The sequence below is a fragment of the Bufo gargarizans genome, chromosome 8 (assembly GCF_014858855.1).
Source record: "Bufo gargarizans isolate SCDJY-AF-19 chromosome 8, ASM1485885v1, whole genome shotgun sequence".
In the NCBI taxonomy this organism is placed as follows: Eukaryota; Metazoa; Chordata; class Amphibia; order Anura; family Bufonidae; genus Bufo; species Bufo gargarizans.
In genome coordinates this window covers 30931094-30951440 of record NC_058087.1, presented here as the reverse complement: position 1 = coordinate 30951440, position 20347 = coordinate 30931094, and the positions used below count along the sequence as shown (strand labels likewise).

The following is a 20347-nucleotide window of genomic DNA, read 5'->3' as shown; positions in this document are numbered from 1 at the left end:
AATTTCGAGTCGGCCTCCTTCCCTCTCTGGTAGCTGTAAATATAGTCACCATTAACTTCCAAATCATTTTTCTTCCTCCTTTGGTTATTAAATAACCTGCAACACTTTATAAATGTGGCATAAAGTACGCTAACACATATTCCCCTCATTATAAATTCCCCCCTTCATGACCAGGCCTGTTGGGGCCTTAAAGGGGAGGTCTTACCAAAACAACTTATTACCTTCCGCTTATTCTTTTTAGTAGTAATGGGCTGCTCACTAGTTGTCAGACTACAACTCCCACTATGCTTTAGCGGTATGTATAATAGAGAGATGCTATGAGGTGCTCACCGGAGGTCGCCGCTGTGTTTGCGCATGTGCACGTTCAGGTAGTGCTTCCACTTGGTGATGTACCCGCATTCTGTGCACATGTAGTTCTTGTCCGTGGAGTGCGTCAGCATGTGTTTGGAGAGGTAGCTGATGTCTCTGCACATGAAGTCACACTGGCTGCACTTGTGCGGCTTCTCACCTGAGGAGGAGAGGAAAAAAAAACTAAAGAAAGGAGGTAAAATTACAGCTAATGTCGCCAGGGAAGGCGGCTAATCCTGCAGTCACACTGCCAGCCCTCCTACCCCTGCTCCTCAGTAACCTGTCCAATGTAAGAAAGAAACAGGGGAACAGGACTGCAGGGTTGGACTATGTACAGCAGGGGTGTCACATCAGCATTATGGCAGCCTTCAAAAGGGCCATATGTAATGCAGTCCTATGTAAGTACAGGTAATGTAGTAGATGTCACCTGCAGTCCTATGAAACACACCACAGCTAACACAGTAATAACTCTGAGCACAGATCATGTAGTAGATGTTACCTGCAGTCCTATGCAATCCCAGCGATGCTAGAAGTTGCCACGGCACTACACAGTTCAAACGGAACTGTGTAGTCCTGGCATTGACTTCCAGTGTCGGGGCTACTGTAGAACGGTTATTCGCCAGGGGTGTGGAGTGTCGGACCTCCGCAAATTAGATATTTTACATATCAATGTAAAAGGTCTGGAAATCCCCTTTAAGTAATGTTTGACTGTAAAAAGCAGTAAAACATTAAAAACATACCTAAAAATTAGACATAAACTTTTACAACTATACAGAACTATGTAAATTTGGTATTGCTGTAACTGCACTGACCGGCAGAGTAAAGTGATCGCGTCACGAATACCAGCGCACCCTACCACAATGCCTTCCAGATTTTGACCGCTGAAGAAGGACATTCTGGCCGAAACGTTCGGTCATCATACTTACCGATTCTGACATGGGGACTTTAACTGGATCATGTTAACGATGTAAAGTGATACTATACAATAAAACCTTGAATAATTGCAAGTCTAAGAAGCTGTGTGCCGCAATTTTCTACTATTGAGTTACGACTACAAAGTCCTTGCGGACACCAGCCAATACGGAGTGCGGTACTTCACTTAGGGCTCTTTTACACTTGTGTTGTCCGGATCCGTCGTGTACTCCATTTGCCGGAATTATCCGCCGGATCCAGAAAAACGCAAGTGAACTGAAAGCATTTGAAGACGGATCAGTCTTCAAAATGCGTTCAGTGTTACTATGGCAGCCAGGACTATTAAAGTCCTGGTTGCCGTAGTAGTAGTGGGGAGCGGGGGAGCAGTATACTTACCGTCCGTGCGGCTCCCGGGGCGCTCCAGAATGACGTCAGAGCGCCCCATGCGCATGGATGACGTGATCCATGCGATCACGTCATCCATGCACGTGGGGCGCCCTGACGTCACTCTGAAGCGCCCCGGGAGCCGCACAGACGTAAGTATACTGCTCCCCACTACACTTTACCATGGCAAACAGGACTTTGGTTACCATGGCTGCCAGGACGCTATTCAGAAAAAGCTAAACGTCGGATCCGGTAATGCGCCGAAACGACGTTTAGCTTAAGGACGGATCCGGATTAATGCCTTTCAATGAGCATTAATTCCGGATCCGGCCTTGCGGCAAGTATTCAGGATTTTTGGCCGGAGCAAAAAGCGCAGCATGCTGCGGTATTTTCTCCGGGCAAAAAACGTTCCGGTCCTGAACTGAAGACATCCTGATGCATCCTGAACGGATTTCTCTCCATTCAGAATGCATTAGGATAAAACTGATCAGGATTCTTCCGGCATAGAGCCCCGACGACGGAACTCTATGAGAGCCCTTAGTGAATACTAATACCATGTGGTGAATACCACAAACAAAACCCAATAAACAATGTGTGCCCCAAAATGGTGCAGCCCAAAAAATTAAATAAAAAATAAATTTAAAAAAAGTAAATAAATAATAAAACAACCCCTTGAATGGAAATGAAAAACGTTGCATTTTTTTTAACGGAATTAAATGGGTTGGCCAGTCTCCTACACTGATGACCAATCCTCAGGATAGGTCATCAATATCAGATCGGCAGGGGTCAGACACCCAGCACTCCAGCCAGTCAGCTGTTTGAAGAGAATGCAGAGCTGGTACCAGTGCTGTGTTCTCTTCACTGTTTATCTGATCGCCGTCGACATCTCAGTGGTGAGCAGGTGTAATTACAAGTATGGCACCCCCGTCCACTTCAATGAGAAGGAGCAGACTGAGTGTAACTACTCCTTCCCATTAAAGTGAATCTATGTTGCTGCAATGTTGACAGCAAGCAGGTAAACAGTGAAGAGAAGTCAGCGCTCCTATAAGCGCTGATCGGCGGGTGTGCTCATCTGATACTGATAATCTATCCTGAGGATAGGTCACCAATGTAGGAAACTGGCCAACCCCTTTAAACCAGATATATCAAGCAGAATACAAAATGTAATGCAGACAATATCCCACATAAGTGGTGTAGATTTGTACCTGTGTGCAGCAGCATGTGACGCATCAGGACCCTCTTGTGAGCGGTGGCAAAGTCACAGTCTCGGCAGCGGTGAATCTTCTCATTGGCGTGCATCTTGCCCACGTGGTCAGCGTACTCCACTGGGTTAAAGCTCTTGTAAGGGCAGAAGAGGCACACTAACTCCTCTTTGCCCGGATGGCCTCGCTTCTTGTGCTTGCGGAAGACGTGCTTGTTGGAGCAGACAAAGTCGCAGTCCTGGCAGTGGAAGGCGTAGTGGTTCTTCCGGTGAACTTCCATCTCTTCGCGGCTGTTGAAGAGTAAGGAGCAGGCGTGGTAGCGGCACTCGACCGCCTGGATGCCGTGAGACTCCTTCAGGTGACGCAGGAAGTCTTTGCGATCTGACAGGGCCTGGTCGCACCCTTGCTGAAAGCATCGCATCTTCTGCTCCGTTTTGTGTCCCTTCATGTGATCCTTCAGAGCCTGGCTCAGGTTGAAGGTTTCCTGACACACAGGACACGAGTAGGTGTCGGAGTAGAAGTTGGATATGCCTTCGTGGATGCTCGCCATGTGACGATTGAGGGCGTTCTTCTCTACGGCGCTGTAGTCACACAGAGGGCAGCTGTGGACCTTCTCTCCGGCCTCCCTCATCATGTGGATCTTCAGCTTATTGCGGCTGGTGAAGAACTTGCGGCAGTTTGGGCATTGGAGGTTCGGATCAGGGAAGTGAAGGTGGAGGTGGTCGGCTAAGTGAGTCCTTTTCTTAAAGCAACGCTTGCATTCCGGACACATGTGGGTTTTATACAGATGCTCCTTGCCATTCTCTATCCCTCCTGCATTAAACACAGATATAGAAGCCAGTCATGTAGGCAAGCCCATTGAATTTAAAGGGGTTGTCCCAATTAAGAAAAACATTGCTACTTTCTTCTAAAAACAGCACCAACCAGACCATGGGTTGTCTCTGGTATTGCAGCTCAGCTCCGCTGAAGTGAATGGGGCCGAGCTGCCATACCACATACAACCTGGACAGATGTGGCAGTATTCTAAGCTATAAGGGGGTATGCAGTGAATAGAAACAATCCTGCATACATCCAGAGGCTAAAAAAAACATCCCAACAGTAAGCTGTGCGGCTCGTTACTGTGTCTCAGAGCTCCTAATAATGGCATTTTAGCCTCTAGATAAAAATAAAACATGCTTCCATTCACTGACAGAAACTAGAGATCTTGAAAGAGCAAAGCTTTTAGAAGGTTGATAGATTTTACACGTTAATTCGGACTACTCGGCTACATAGATGCTTGAAGACACAAGTTGTAAGATTGCACGGTCACGCTACCATCTAGTGACAGTAGATGTTGTTGCGCTGCCGTCCTGCAACTGTCTCGATCGCCTGCAAAAATACAGATCGTCGGGATATCTGCGCAGCTACACTCACCCTCATTGGGTGTGACTGTCAGCACTTTTGTGGATTTGGCGCAGTTTTCGCTGCAGATTTAAAATCCTAATTGCGGGTTAATTTATGCTGCAGATTATTTATTTATTTTTATTCCAGGACGTGGATGAGATTTTTTTTAATCTCATCCATTCGCTGGTACTGTAAAGCAGCAGCAAATCTGCAGCGTGTGTGAACATGCCCTTAAAGGGAACATGTCAAATATAATGTTTGCTGCCAGATAGAGACACATCCTTTTTTTCTGATCCATTTTTATTTTCCGATTGCAGATTTGTTTATTCTATTCCCTGAACATGATTACGGGGGCGGCAGGCACCACGGGCCAGAGACACAATGGACAGGTGGGGAGAGTTTTCTGGGGATGCTCTGTGACCTGCGCAGAGGTCAGGAGGGAGCAGATCAGCTGCGATATCACCTTTTGCAAATGATGGAACTTGTGGTTATCTATGTATAAAGATGATATCTGTAATTCTAATCCTGCCTGTAAAGATAAGCAGATCTGTACAGACAAAGAAGTGGCACATATTATTAGGCTTAGTGTCCAGTATGGAAACAGCTGAATTTTAGCATTTTTGCAATAGAGATTATTAACATGGAAAATTAAAACTAAAACCACCAGAAGTACAGAAAAATTTGATTTACAAAATATGTTGTTTTCTGATGACACACTCCCTTTAAAGGGGGTTTCCATGACTGAGACACTGGTGGGCATGCTCGGCATTTCTGTACTATTCGTAGAATTATGCGAGGTCTAGGCGATACCTGGATGTTCTGTATCTTTAGTCTTTTCAGCGCCGTTACTCTCATTTTCCTCGTTGCTGTTCCTCTCTGGAGTCTCCGTTTCTCCTTTCTGAGACATTTTCCTGCGCTTTCGGCATCTGAGCACAGATACTGGGTTGTGATTGGCGACATCTGAAAAAGCATCATTGTGTCGTAGGTTTTAGTGAAGGACAAGCGGTATATACATAATACATGCAGGAGGTGAAAATTCAGCATTTTATTTACAGTGCTGAACCATAAGAACAAATGCATAATAATGTTATAAACCCCAAAACCCAGACAAAAACACTCCCAATACCAGAATAGAAAGGAAATCCAATAGTTTGGCGCTTCCATATAGGAATACATAAAGGTAGAGGGGTTGTCAGTACAGCGGTGCATTGAAGAGAACGCCGACCATAAACAGCACAGGACACCTAGGTAAGCATTTTAAAGGGATTTCCCAGTAATGTGGACATTTTCTCTTCCTAAAATGCTGGCACTTTCTAATATCGTTATTAAAAATTCTGTTTCTCTTGATGTTACTCTCTTCCATCAGCCTCCTCTTCACGAAACACGTGACTACGGGATCAGACTGCACAGGTTTTTTTTCTCTTTTTTGTAGTCTGTTTCTATAGAAACACAGAGGTCCGAAGAGAAGCTGTATACACAAAACGGTAGATTTTTAGACTGCTTGCAGAACGTTCACTGGCAATAATAGGATTTTTTGTGCTCACCAGTAAAATCCTTTTCTTGCTGAGTTCACTGGGGGATACAGAAGACCATGGGTATAGCTGCTGCCACTAGGAGGCGACACTAAGCAACAAAAGTGTTAGCTCCTCCACTCAGCTATACCCCTTCCGCAGACGCTGAGCTCATCAGTTTGTGCAAAAGCAGTAGGAGCAGCCAGGAGAGGCCAACAGAAAACAATAAAAAGTAAGAAAGGCCGAAGATGGGTCATCATCGCCAAGATGGGCCATGGGACGTTAAAGGGGTTGTCCCACTTCATAAAATAGCTTTTATCTAACCTATTTACCCCCAAACAACAAATCTTCCTATTCATCTTATAACCCAAAAGCTACCTTTCCTTCAAAAAATCTTGAAAAGCGATTCCATTGTTGATTTCTGTCTCCCTGGGATACGGCCACTTTCCTCCGGCCGAATCGCTGTGCCGCGCCTGCGCACAATGGCACTACAAATTATCGTGCCGCCTCTCCCTTCCTCTGAGTACGCGCACGTTCGCGCATGCGCCGTTTATCCCGTGTGTCGGAGATAGCGCAGCGCATGCGCGAACATCCGAACAGTTCGGGAGAGTCTGCGGAGCAAGAGGACGGACGTCGGAGGCTCTGGATATTTCATAAAAGGTAAGTATAAGATCTAGTTGCCCACTCACCACCGAATATCGAGTATTGGACAATAAAGGGGGCATTTTTAGTGACACTGTGGGCAACAATATAGGGTTTTTAGTGACACTGGGGGCAACTATCTTAATTTTAGGGACACAGGGGGCAACTCTATGAATTCTAGGGACACTGGGGGCAACAATATAGGGTTTTTAGTGACACTGGGGGCAACTATGTATTTTATGGAGACTGGGGGCAAATATATGTATTTTATGGAGGCTGGGGGCAAATATATGTATTTTATGGACACTGGGGGCAACTATATGTATTTTATGGAGGCTGGGGGCAACCATACGAATTTTTGGGACAATGGGGGGAAATATATGAATTTTATTGAGGCTGGGGGCAAATATATGAATTTTATTGAGGCTGGGGGCAAATATATGAATTTTATGGAGACTTGGGACAACTATATGTTTTTTATGGAGGCTGGGGGCAAATATATGTATTTTATGGACACTGGGGGCAACTATATGTATTTTATGGAGGCTGGGGGCAACCATATGAATTTTATGGACACTTGGGACAACTAAATGTATTTTATGGAGGCTGGGGGCAAATATATGTATTTTATGGACACTGGGGGCAACTATATGTATTTTATGGAGGCTGGGGGCAACCATATGAATTTTAGATATTACAGGTGTAGGACTGACATAAAATGCATATGTAGCAGAGCTAGGTATGCGCTGGTACTTTCTTAGTGATTGGTGAGGTGGGGATTATCAATATATGTCATATAAAGAATGGTGGAGAGATAGTACAGGTGTAGGACTGACATAAAATGCATATGTAGCAGAGCTAGGTATGCGCTGGTACATTCTCAGTGATTGGTGAGGTGGGGTTTATCAATATATGGCATATAAAGAATGGTGGAGAGATATTACAGGTGTAGGACTGACATAAAATGCATATGTAGCAGAGCTAGGTATGCGCTGGTACATTCTTAGTGATTGGTGAGGTGGGGATTATCAATATATGGCATATAAAGAATGGTGGAGAGATATTACAGGTGTAGGACTGACATAAAATGCATATGTAGCAGAGCTAGGTATGCGTTGGTACATTCTCAGTGATTGGTGAGGTGGGGATTATAAATATATGTCATATAAAGAATGGTGGAGAGATAGTACAGGTGTAGGACTGACATAAAATGCATATGTAGCAGAGCTAGGTATGCGCTGGTACATTCTCAGTGATTGGTGAGGTGGGGATTATCAATATATGGCATATAAAGAATGGTGGAGAGATATTACAGGTGTAGGACTGACATAAAATGCATATGTAGCAGAGCTAGGTATGCGTTGGTACATTCTCAGTGATTGGTGAGGTGGGGATTATAAATATATGTCATATAAAGAATGGTGGAGAGATAGTACAGGTGTAGGACTGATAAAATGCATATGTAGCAGAGCTAGGTATGCGCTGGTACATTCTCAGTGATTGGTGAGGTGGGGATTATCAATATATGGCATATAAAGAATGGTGGAGAGATATTACAGGTGTAGGACTGACATAAAATGCATATGTAGCAGAGCTAGGTATGCGCTGGTACATTCTTAGTGATTGGTGAGGTGGGGATTATCAATATATGGCATATAAAGAATGGTGGAGAGATATTACAGGTGTAGGACTGACATAAAATGCATATGTAGCAGAGCTAGGTATGCGTTGGTACATTCTCAGTGATTGGTGAGGCGGGGATTATAAATATATGTCATATAAAGAATGGTGGAGAGATAGTACAGGTGTAGGACTGACATAAAATGCATATGTAGCAGAGCTAGGTATGCGCTGGTACATTCTCAGTGATTGGTGAGGTGGGGATTATCAATATATGTCATATAAAGAATGGTGGAGAGATATTACAGGTGTAGGACTGACATAAAATGCATATGTAGCAGAGCTAGGTATGCGTTGGTACATTCTCAGTGATTGGTGAGGTGGGGATTATAAATATATGTCATATAAAGAATGGTGGAGAGATAGTACAGGTGTAGGACTGACATAAAATGCATATGTAGCAGAGCTAGGTATGCGCTGGTACATTCTCAGTGATTGGTGAGGTGGGGATTATCAATATATGTCATATAAAGAATGGTGGAGAGATATTACAGGTGTAGGACTGACATAAAATGCATATGTAGCAGAGCTAGGTATGCGCTGGTACATTCTTAGTGATTGGTGAGGTGGGGATTATCAATATATGGCATATAAAGAATGGTGGAGAGATATTACAGGTGTAGGACTGACATAAAATGCATATGTAGCAGAGCTAGGTATGCGTTGGTACATTCTCAGTGATTGGTGAGGTGGGGATTATAAATATATGTCATATAAAGAATGGTGGAGAGATAGTACAGGTGTAGGACTGACATAAAATGGATATGTAGCAGAGCTAGGTATGCGCTGGTGCATTCTCAGTGATTGGTGAGGTGGGGATTATCAATATATGTCATATAAAGAATGGTGAAGAGATAGGGTAATACACTGATATGTGGCCGAGTTCCATATAAGCTGGGTAATAGGTCAGTGATAATATCAGACACCGGGAAAGCTGGGTAATAAGTCTATAAGACTTATTACCCAGCTTTCCCGGTATCAGATATTATCACTGACTTATTACCCAGCTTTCCCGGTATCAGATATTATCACTGACTTCTGACTTATTACCCAGCTTTCCCGGTGTACAATATTATTACAGACTTATTACCCAGCTTTCCCAATGTACAATATTATCACTGACTTATTACCCAGCTTTCCCGGTGTACAATATTATCACTGACTTATTACCCAGCTTTCCCGGTATCAGATATTATCACTGACTTATTACCCAGCTTTCCCGGTGTACAATAATATTGTACACCGGGAAAGCTGGGTAATAAGTCAGTGATAATATTGTACATTGGGAAAGCTGGGTAATAAGTCAGTGATAATATTGTACACCGGGAAAGCTGGGTAATAAGTCTGTAATAATATTGTACACCGGGAAAGCTGGGTAATAAGTCAGTGATAATATTGTACACCGGGAAAGCTGGGTAATAAGTCTGTAATAATATTGTACACCGGGAAAGCTGGGTAATAAGTCAGTGAATATATCTATCTATATCTAGCACAGATCATATGGCTACTAGCTAACATGCATTTGGGCTGTAGTGATTTATTGTTTTTGCTGCACAGAATGGGTTTGTAACACAGGTTTTATGTGTAAGTGTATTAGAATGCAGGACAGCCACAAGTTACTCCATTAGTTCACTAGCATTGGTCAGTGGTCACTGAGTGATTCCCCAGCAGGGGGAGGGGCTTTACATACTCTGCAGGCTCCATGTGGATGACTCATCCACATGAACGAGCACGGACTGAGCTCTGAGGGTGAGTCATGAGGGGGCGTGGCCTTCACTCAACTGCCTGAGAAGCAGGAAGTTATCAGGACATTTACTGCTGGTAAGATTGAAACAGCAAAGTGGGACAACCCCTTTAAAGAGCAGTATCATGGGGAGGGAACAAGAACAGAACGAATCCAAGGCCGGTCATAATGCCCCGCACAGAAATGCGGGGGAGGACACACCCGATACCCTAAAAAAGGGACAGGAAGAATCATTCCCAGGAAGGCCAGCCAGAGAGCGGCTGAACACACAGAGGCTCCGGCTGGGTAGAAGACGAACGGTCCAGGGAATATTAGTCACGGCTTAGGAGACTGCAGAAGATACAGGAGAGAGAGACCTAGCCTGGATTCAGAAGACTTCTGAGGAAGTGATATCCATGGGTCAGAACCCCAGGAAAAAACCACACACAACATGGTGTGAGAAGAAAAAAAGGGAACCACTCAGTGGAAAACTGATTGGAAGAAGACGGACCAAAAATGACAGAGAAGTGCAAATGTGACAAAAATTTTGCCCCCCACGAAGTAGGGGTGCCAGAAGGCAAGGACCCAAAACCATAACATGCTGCCAGAAGAGAAAACCAGCGGGACCATGACGAACAAGGCAGGGCTAGAGAACCTGGATGACAGGCATGAAAATGGCCCACAAGAAAAAGTTCTTGAGGGATTGAAGAAAGTCAATGGGAACAAGACAGTAAAACTGACCCAAAGGAGGGGAGTAACCTGGCAGGAAAACAAGTGTCCTCCGGAAGCAAAAACGTCCGCTTCGGACCTACGGCTGAGGGGTTTGCTGCATAAAAGTGTTCCCCAAGGGGAAAGCCAATGTGATAAGTAGAGGGAGGTAGAGGAGGACCTTAAATTCCAGAACAAGAGAGGAGAGAAGCCGTCAGATACGCCATGGAAGGCGGCCTGAACTGGCAGACCTAACTGGAAGCTGAAGAAAAAACAAACACCTAGACCAAAAGGATGAAAATATGAAGGTTGTGTAAACTCATCAGACACTGTCGACTGCCACTTTGGAACAACCCTAAAGAAGAAAAGAAAGGGGTTATCCGAGGACTGCACAAAACGGGCCGAAAGGAACCAGAGATGGCATAAATACTGCGCCAGGAAGGGAGTGTGGACACCGAACGCCACAAGTCCCAGAAAAAAACTGGTAACAGAACCAATACCACCCGCGCAGGCACTCCACAGCAGAAAGGGGGCATACGAGAACTCAATGGCTATGGAAACTGGTCGAGCAGGGAGAAACAGCATCTGGAGAAAGTGCAACTACTCGCCCTGCGGAAGGGGTGAAGTAGAAGAGGCTGATGTGGCTCAGTAGGGAACCAGCATTTAGGGGCAACAACAAGGACAGTACGACCGCTCTACCCGGGGAGGGGAGCCATGCAAACAATTCACATATGCAAACTGAGTAAGTGCATACCCAAAACCACAAGGAGGCAATGCTGATGCTGTCACCGTAGTAGATGGTAGAGGCAATGCATTACATGTGAAGGAAAGAAGGCACAAAGCCAGCTACATAGAAATCGGCAGGTTATACCATGCACAGAAAACCGTACTAATATCCACGAGAAGTGAGCAAACCGCCCAGCCACAGCATGTCATGGTATGGGCAGATGACCGCACTATAGGGAATAAGAGTCCCTGTCAGCCAGTGCCTCAGGTACACCATACATATAAGGCCTGCAGGACCTATCGCACCTGGGGATGGCAGAACAGGAGCACAGTGCCACCTGTGAGAAGGAAATGTGGGCACAATCACAGCTACAACTAGCGGGAAGGTTCCAGCACTATAAGGAGGAATAGTGCGCAGATACCGCACAAAACACCAGGGCCGATACTCCACATGGAGAAAGGGGATGCTGTAAAAACGATGAACACAAATACTCCCCCTGGGACAGTCACTCAGTAGTGGCCACGGAACAGGAGTATCTATAAAATCTATGCCCAGCACAAGGCTGCCGCATGGCGGGGGGGGGGCGACAACCATGGTCTCTAGGGCCAGAAGAGAAGCTCCCCCCGAGAATGAGGCCAAACAGCAGTAGTCACCAAGAAAATGGTGCCAGCGCAATCCTCTACTTGAGAAGGAAGGAAACTGGCAAGCAGTGCAGACGTTCCACCTACTGACAGAGAATGGACGCCGAGCGTGCTGAGTCAACAGCCTGTCAGCTACAGTCCTACCTGGAAGAGGCTGCCACGTAGGCGCCCGACACCAATCCAATCAATGACTACCTGAGGAAGGGGATAGTGTGGTGTAGTCACAGTATCCAGTAGTAGTGCCAAAATACCACCTATGACGGGGGATAAGGCGACTGTAGAGACCGAGTCTAGCAATAGGCCATCCATGGAACAGGATGCAATGCGACAAAGAAGAAGTGTCAACGTTCAAGCGAATACTCCACCTAAGAAAATGCGATTGGATGGACAGCTTCCAGAGGTAGGGAATCACTCCGCTGAAGGAAAGAGGGGAACCTGACAAGATGGGTACCGGATCCGCTGGCAGTGTAAGCACTACTAGTTGTGCAACTACTCCGCCACGGGATCTACAGTATGCAATTGTGGTGCAACTAATCCACCTATAGAAGGGGAAAATAGGAAAGGACAGATGATAACCAGTATTAGTGCAATTACTCCGCCTGCGGAGGGGGTAATGCAACATGATGTATGGTATCCGGTGGAAGTGCCGTTACCCGCCTAATGAAAGAGTGTAATGCGATACTCTGTATAGGAACCAGTGGTAGTGCAACTATTCTGCGGAAAGACGGCAATACCACAAAATGTACAGTATCCGGAGTAAATGCGAATACTCCTACTACGGAAGGAGAAGAATGCTAGCAAAAGTATAGAATCCAGTGATAGTGCGACTACTCCGCCTATAGAAGGAGGGTAAAGCTACAGGACGTCCGGTATCCAGTGGGGGTGTAAATAGTCCACCTACGGAAAGAGGACAATGCTAGAGAGTGATGATACAGAATGAATAGAATCGAGAGGCAAGTGCAAACACTTTGTCAATTGAAAAAGGAGGGTAAAGCTACAGGCTGTACTGTATCCAGTGGTAGTGCTATTACTCTGCCCATTGAAGGAGGGTAAAGCTACAGGCTGTACTGTATCCAGTGGTAGTGCTATTACTCTGCCCATTGAAGGAGGGTAAAGCTACAGGCTGTACTGTATCCAGTGGTAGTGCCATTATTCTGCCCATTGAAGGAGGGTAAAGCTACAGGCTGTACTGTATCCAGTGGTAGTGCCATTATTCTGCCCATTGAAGGAGGGTAAAGCTACAGGCTGTACTGTATCCAGTGGTAGTGCCATTATTCTGCCCATTGAAGGAGGGTAAAGCTACAGGCTGTACTGTATCCAGTGGTAGTGCCATTACTCTGCCCATTGAAGGAGGGTAATGCTACAGGCTGCACAGAATCCAGTGGTGGAGCCATTTCTCTGCCCATGAAAAGAGAATAATGGTACGGACTGTACGGTACCCAATAGGAGTGCTATTACCCTGTCTATGGAAGAAGGGTAATGCTACAGGCTGTACAGTACCCAGTGGAAGCGCAATTACTCTGCCTATGGAAAGAGGGTAATGCTACAGGATCCAGTAGTAAGCGCACATATTCTGCTTAAGGAAGGAGGGGAATGTGACAGGACCTACAGAATCCAGTAGTGAAATGACTTCGCCTATGGTACTACAGGGAATGCGGTATTCAGCGGTAGTGCAAAACTGCCACTTATGGAAGGAAAGTAGAGCTACCGGACGTATGTATCCAGCGGTAGTGCGAGCATCCAGCTGTAGTGGTAAGAACTCTGACTATGGACTGGCGGTGGGAACTAGGTCCAGAACAGGACCAAATAGCTCAGAGGGTTAATAATATATATAGTTCTTAATTTCATACAGCTCAAATCTAAACCTCCAGCTGTCTCGAGTCCAGGAAGCAAAAGGGTTAAGCCCAGAGGCGGAGCTTATTGTCCGCTGGTGGGAGGAAGAAATGGCACGAAAATTTTGCGCTCTGCTAGAACAGTTCCCGCCCCCGAAACAGTCTTGAAGATGCGGCCTATGTAGGCCGCAGAGCCGGGGTCTCGAGTACAGGCGGGGGAAAGAACTTCTGGTTGGGGCGGCAATGCAGGGAGGGAGTGGGAGAGCAAACCTGCAACATACCCTGGCCGGGGGCTAGGGAACTGCCACGGGGAGCCAGATGGGGGGGTAGGCTGCAGAGAAGCCGGGCCTCGATTAATAAAAAAATAAATAAAAATAAATACTAAAATTCTGCAGACCTGCAAAGCAGGGAGGTCTTCCTCCTACGGACACTAAGCTAAAACTGATTAGCTCAGTGTCTGCAGGAGGGGTATAGCTGAGAGGAGGAGCTAATACTTTTTTTGGCTTAGTGTCGCCTCCTAGTGGCAGCAGCTATACCCATGGTCTTCTGTGTCCCTCAATGATACGAGCGAGAAAATCTGATTGTTGGGTAGCTGCAAGAGCTGCTGTATCTTAGCAGGCCCAGATCAGCTCTACTGTGTAATCAGGAGGAGATATTCTCCCTGTAACCATGGCAAATATGTAAAAAAAAAAAAAAAAAAAACATAATGCATTACACAGTGTCTAAAATAAATTAATACACACATTAAATTACAACAAAATCATTGGTCATCCCATCTGTACATTTATGGAACATCGTTAGGATATGTTTAAACCTCGGTGGCGGGGCCAAAGTTGTAGTTTGCACTTGGGGTGATGGACTTATTATTTTTTTTAACCAGCCTTTCCCATGTGGACATTTATGGCAATCAAAAAGATATGCAACAAATGATTGATACATGCGGGTCCAACCTCTATCAAGAATGGTACCTCTTCGTAAATGGAGAGTTGCTGATATGAGACTTCCAGAAAATATCTGAGCCAGAGAAGAGATTTAACCGCCGGGGCCCCTGCCAATCACGAGAACGAGGACCTGTGCTTCCCAGCTTTAACGGAGTAATGGCCACGAACGTGTGCTGGTGCTCCATTCGACAACACATGAGTGTGTGAGATAGTCGAGCGCTTGTATTCTCTGACAGTCCCATAGAGTGGAATGGGGTAGCAGTGTATATGAGTGACCGTCAACAAATTCAAAAGGGGGAACACAGGGATCCCATTTTTGTGATTTGCAGCGTCCACAGTCAGACCCCTGCCAGACACTTACCCAATTTAAAAGGGAACAACCCCTTTAAATGTGATATCACATGACTATTGGACAGCATGTCGCCCCTGTATGTTAGAATGGTAGGTACTCTAGTTTCAGTACCTTAGCTCCAAAGTGAGTTCTTTACTTACCAGACAGAGAAACGTTCCCAAGAAAGTGTCCCTCAGGCGGATGGTCAGTAGGAGTTTCTGAAGGCGGCATGGGTAAAGATTCCTCTAGGGTAAAATATGGCTGCTCGGGACTAATGTGAGATTTCCTGTGCTGGGAGAAAATTTTAGAATTGGAGCTGACAAAGTCACACAGGTTACAGTGAAAGGGAAAATGGCTCCGAAAGTGCTGAGACATCTCCTGGCGGCTGGGGAACAGAAGACGGCAGGTGCGGTGAGAACAAGACACTGGAGTCAGCCTATGCTCCCTCCGCAGGTGAGACTGGAACCTTTTCAAGTCCGGAGCTAAGAAGGGGCAGTCGCTTTGCCAGCACCTGAAGTCTTGCGGGGGAGGTGGGTGACTCCTAAAATGTTCCTTTAGTTCACTTGGCGTCTTGAAGTAATTAGGACAGATGGGGCAGGTAAGGGCATCCTTCTTGGCTTGGTGACAGTTCTCATTTTGTGTGATGACTTGATCTGTGATGAGGACTTGGGGCTCAGTCAGAGATATCCTGGGACAGCCTGGCACAGCTGAATCACCATGGGGTTGACCGATCTCTTGCGCCAAGAAACTGGCAATGGGCGCAGGTGATTTATCTGGATGGGCAAAAAGTGAAAGATAGGTCGTTACATCTTGTAGTGAGGCCATCACTTTATTGGCGGGGGCCTCCTAATTATAAAGTGAATGAAAGGACTGCAGCGCTGGTTTAGTGCGGGGTCTTCTTTGCTGTTATTCCCTGCACAGTGGCGCCCCTCAGCCAACAAAGGAACTGCAGCACGACTCCATTCACGTGAATGAGGCCATCTCAAGTTCCCTGGTACAGTCTGTTGGCTGCAAATGCTGCTGTGCAGGGTAAACTAAGCGATTTTCACATCTGCGTTGTGCTGTCCGGTTTTGAGATCCGGCACAGGCTCTCAAAACTGCAGCACAATGCTTCCGTTTTGCCACAATTCATTGTCAATGGGGACAAAACTGAACAAAACTCACCAGAATGCATTCCTTTCCAGTTTGTTGCGTTCCCCTGCCGGACAGAAAATAACTGCAAGCAGCGTTTTGTGTGCGGCATGGGAAACTGATGTAAGTTAATGGTGCCGGATCCAGTTTCTTAATTTTCAATATAATACAACAGGATCCGTTCTGAACGGATGCAGCAGGATGTATTATTAAAAAGGAAGCGTTTTGCTGTGTTTTTGAGATCCCCTGCCCCATCTCAAAACCGTACAGCAAAAACGGTTATTTGAAGTTAGCCTTAGAAGGTGGCGTAGAGCTACATTAGCGCTGTGCAGGGCTCCAGACTAAAAAAAATACCTAGTAGCCATTGGCTCCTGAACTGAAAAATTTAGTCGCCAAATCAAATTTTTAGCCGATTTGATTTAGTCGCCAAATCAAAACCGCCACCAACGTTTCTTATACTGGGAGGGGGCGCACTGCGCCACCAACGTTTCTTATACTGGGAGGGGGCGCACTGCGTCACCAATGTTTCTTATTCTGGGGGGGGGGGGGGGGGGCGGGGGCGCACTGCGCCACCAATGAAGATAACTGACCTGGTAATATAAATACAGGAGGCGGGTGCCGGAATCAAATAGCCGGCACCCGACCTCTGACAGGGAGCTGCGATCAGCGTCAGTTAACCCCTCAGGTACCGCACCTGAAGGGTTAACTCAACTGCCGCTGATCGCAGCTCCCTGTCAGAGGTCGGGTACCGGCTATTTGATTCCGGCACCCGCCTCCTGTATTTATATTACCAGGTCAGTTATCTTCATTGGTGGCGCAGTGGCCACAGCCCCTCCCCTCCTCCTCCCGTCTCTCTTCTTATTGGCGGAAGCGGTGGCACCAGCACAGGGGGAGAGAGACTCCTCCACTGCGCTGCTGAGAAGAACATCGGCGGCGGGGCAGAGAACTATCAGCTCCTGTGCCCCGCCGCTGTATTCAACTGCAGAGCTGCGGGTATAGTCGCAAATGGCGACTAGACTAAAAAGTCTTGTCGCCATTTGTAAGTTCTTAGTCGCATTGGCGACCATTTTGGTCGCCATCTGGAGCCCTGCTGTGGTCCTTCTATTCTTAGGATTGGTGGGCGTACCGGAGTTCAGACACCCACTAGTCATAAAGTGATGGCACAAACTAACGGCCTATGCTCCCCAGGTCATACTGAAGAGATCTCGTCATGGGACTTGTATGAATTGATATGGAGGCCAACAGTTACCATCTACGAAATCTTTGACTCTACAAGATAAAACAACGTTACCACCATTTAGTCCTGTAGATTCAATAGGTGACAAATGAATGATCACTTGGGGGGCTTGACCGCTGTGACCCCCAGCGATTTAGACTCAAGTGGTCCCTGAGTGTCTCACTTCTATGGGAGTGAAGAAACACTGTCTACATCACACCCAAAGAAGTGAATGGAGCCGTGAGCCAAGATGCTTACTGCTGCTCCATTCAAACAGGGGACTTGGGATTAATGGGGGCGACACGTATATCACCTATCCTGTGGACAGGTGATATGTGGGATAACCCCTCTAAATGAAAGCTGTACATGTCCTCACGCAGCACACAGCAGTCCAGATCTCTTATCCCCGACCCCTGTATGTAGGGAGATATAAATCTTTGTTACTGGAGGTTTATTGTACAATATCCTCTGACATGACACATGCACAATAGGGATTTCTGCCCAAGGACAACTATTGCTTTCCAATGGGAAAACTTTCTGAACCATAAACTCAAACTCAAAGCTCTGTAAACATAAAATTCACACAACAAAAATCTAAATGAGAGCCTAAACCTCTCTAAAAATCAGGAAGGGGTACAGGGGGTTGCTCAGGGAGTGTGAGAAGTACATAGAAAGTAGACAGGTTCAGTAAGGAAGAACCCACTCTGAGCAGCACTTCTGCCCCTTCATGATTTCTTCATTACAGAGGTTTAGTTTAATCTAATTATACGTCACAGACATACTATGGCTAAGAGCTAACTACTCACCAGTATCACCACTACATTCCCCATCATAAGACCCAAATAGCGGCTGATCGGCTGTATTCACATGCGCACCGTCCATCTGGGACAGGTCTCTGCCCTGCAGATAGATGGACTGCAGCTGGACTGTGTCCTCAGCCAGAGGATTTTCTTCCATGGCATCTTCCATTTGGCTCTGGGCACCCAGTGATGAATGGAGTACCAGCTCTTCACATGACTGTCCTGTCCAGTCAGATGCCACCAACAGTCCGTCCTCTGACATTTTCTACAGTTTGGCTGCTACATGCTCTGTTATCACCATGCTGGTGGATTGTATTTCACAACTGAAATTAAATAAGAAAAATGTGAAATATCTTCAAAGGACAAGTGATCAGAGGCTTGTTGTAAATAGGTCACTTCATAGACACAAATAGACATATGACGGGTTTCATCCTGTGCTTATAAGCTGTAAATATGAGTGAGAGAAGAATATAACTATTATAATACTGCCTCCCATGTACAAGAATATAACTACTATAATACTGCCCCTATGTACAAGAATATAACTACTATAATACGGCTCCTATGTACAAGAATATAACTACTATAATACTGCCTCCCATGTACAAGAATATAACTACTATAATACTGCCCCTATGTACAAGAATATAACTACTATAATACTGCTCCTATGTACAAGAATATAACTACCATAATACTGCCCCTATGTACAAGAATATAACTACTATAATACGGCTCCTATGTACAAGAATATAACTACTATAATACTGCCTCCCATGTACAAGAATATAACTACCATAATACTGCCCCTATGTACAAGAATATAACTACCATAATACTGCCCCTATGTACAAGAATATAACTACTATAATACTGCCCCTATGTACAAGAATATAACTACTATAATACGGCTCCTATGTACAAGAATATAACTACTATAATACTGCCTCCCATGTACAAGAATATAACTACTATAATACTGCCTCCCATGTACAAGAATATAACTACTATAATACTGCTCCTATGTACAAGAATATAACTACCATAATACTGCCCCTATGTACAAGAATATAACTACTATAATACTGCCTCCTATGTACAAGAATATAACTACTATAATACTGCCTCCTATGTACAAGAATATAACTACTATAATACTGCTCCTATGTACAAGAATATAACTACTATAATACTGCTCCTATGTACAAGAATATAACTACTATAATACTGCTCCTATGTACAAGAATATAACTACTATAATACTGCTCCTATGTACAAGAATATAACTACTATAATACTGCTCCTATGTACAAGAATATAACTACTATAATACTGCCCCTATGTACAAGAATATAACTACTATAATACTGCTCCTATGTACAAGAATATAACTACTATAATACTGCCCCTATATACAAGAATATAACTACTATAATACTGCTCCTATGTACAAGAATATAACTGCTATAATACTGCTCCTATGTACAAGAATATAACTACTATAATACTGTGCCTATGTACAAGAATATAACTACTATAATACAGCCCCTATGTACAAGAATATAACTACTATAATACTGCCCCTATGTACAAGAATATAACTACTATAATACTGCCCCTATGTACAAGAATATAACTACTATAATACTGCCCCTATGTACAAGAATATAACTACTATACAAATTAGAAGGCTCTTCAGCACCTTTCTTTGGGGGGGGAGGGGGGCGAGACTGGCACATCGCACGCTGATTCTGAGAAGGGATCAGGGAGGTATGGCACTACCTGACGCTCAGCTATACTATAAGGCCATCCACCTGAAGAGGTGGCTACACCTCCACGCCCCCTGGTCTCATATCCTGGGTAAGGAGCTTGAGATAGCCCAGCTCGACAAAAAGCAGAGAGCGGGGTTATGGGGTCTGAACTCATCCTCACTTCACTCACATGTGCTGCTTAAAGGCACAGCGGCCGTTATCAAACAACTGAACAAGGACAAAGGCTTGTTGCATACTCTCTCACCGCTGATGCCGGCCGACCTTGCTCCATTTATTGTGAGGCCCTCTGCTGACACTGTATCACCTGTGTGGAATAAACTACGCAACTACACTGTCACAGAGTTCTTAGATGGGGCATCAGGTGCTCTCCCTGCTCATCACCCCCTAAACCACACTTTATATTCTAGCAACTTCCTGGATACCATAGAATATAACTCGGTCAGCAAACCATTATTAGCTTCTA

General features: G+C 45.3%; 1 protein-coding gene across 3 annotated transcripts in view; it reads right to left on the bottom strand.

Moving 5' to 3' along the window:
- The window catches only part of ZNF142 (zinc finger protein 142), a 29322-nt gene that overhangs the window by 6833 nt on the left and 2142 nt on the right, over positions 1-20347 (bottom strand). For all 3 annotated transcript variants that reach the window (XM_044303633.1, XM_044303632.1, XM_044303631.1), the window contains exons 2-6: positions 18119-18435; positions 15127-15738; positions 5040-5189; positions 2850-3659; positions 331-508 (exon numbers count right to left, since the gene is read on the bottom strand). In XM_044303633.1, coding sequence (XP_044159568.1) covers positions 331-508; positions 2850-3659; positions 5040-5189; positions 15127-15738; positions 18119-18374 — 2006 coding nt within the window. In that variant the 5' untranslated portion in view covers positions 18375-18435. The remainder of the gene's footprint in view (positions 1-330; positions 509-2849; positions 3660-5039; positions 5190-15126; positions 15739-18118; positions 18436-20347) is intronic.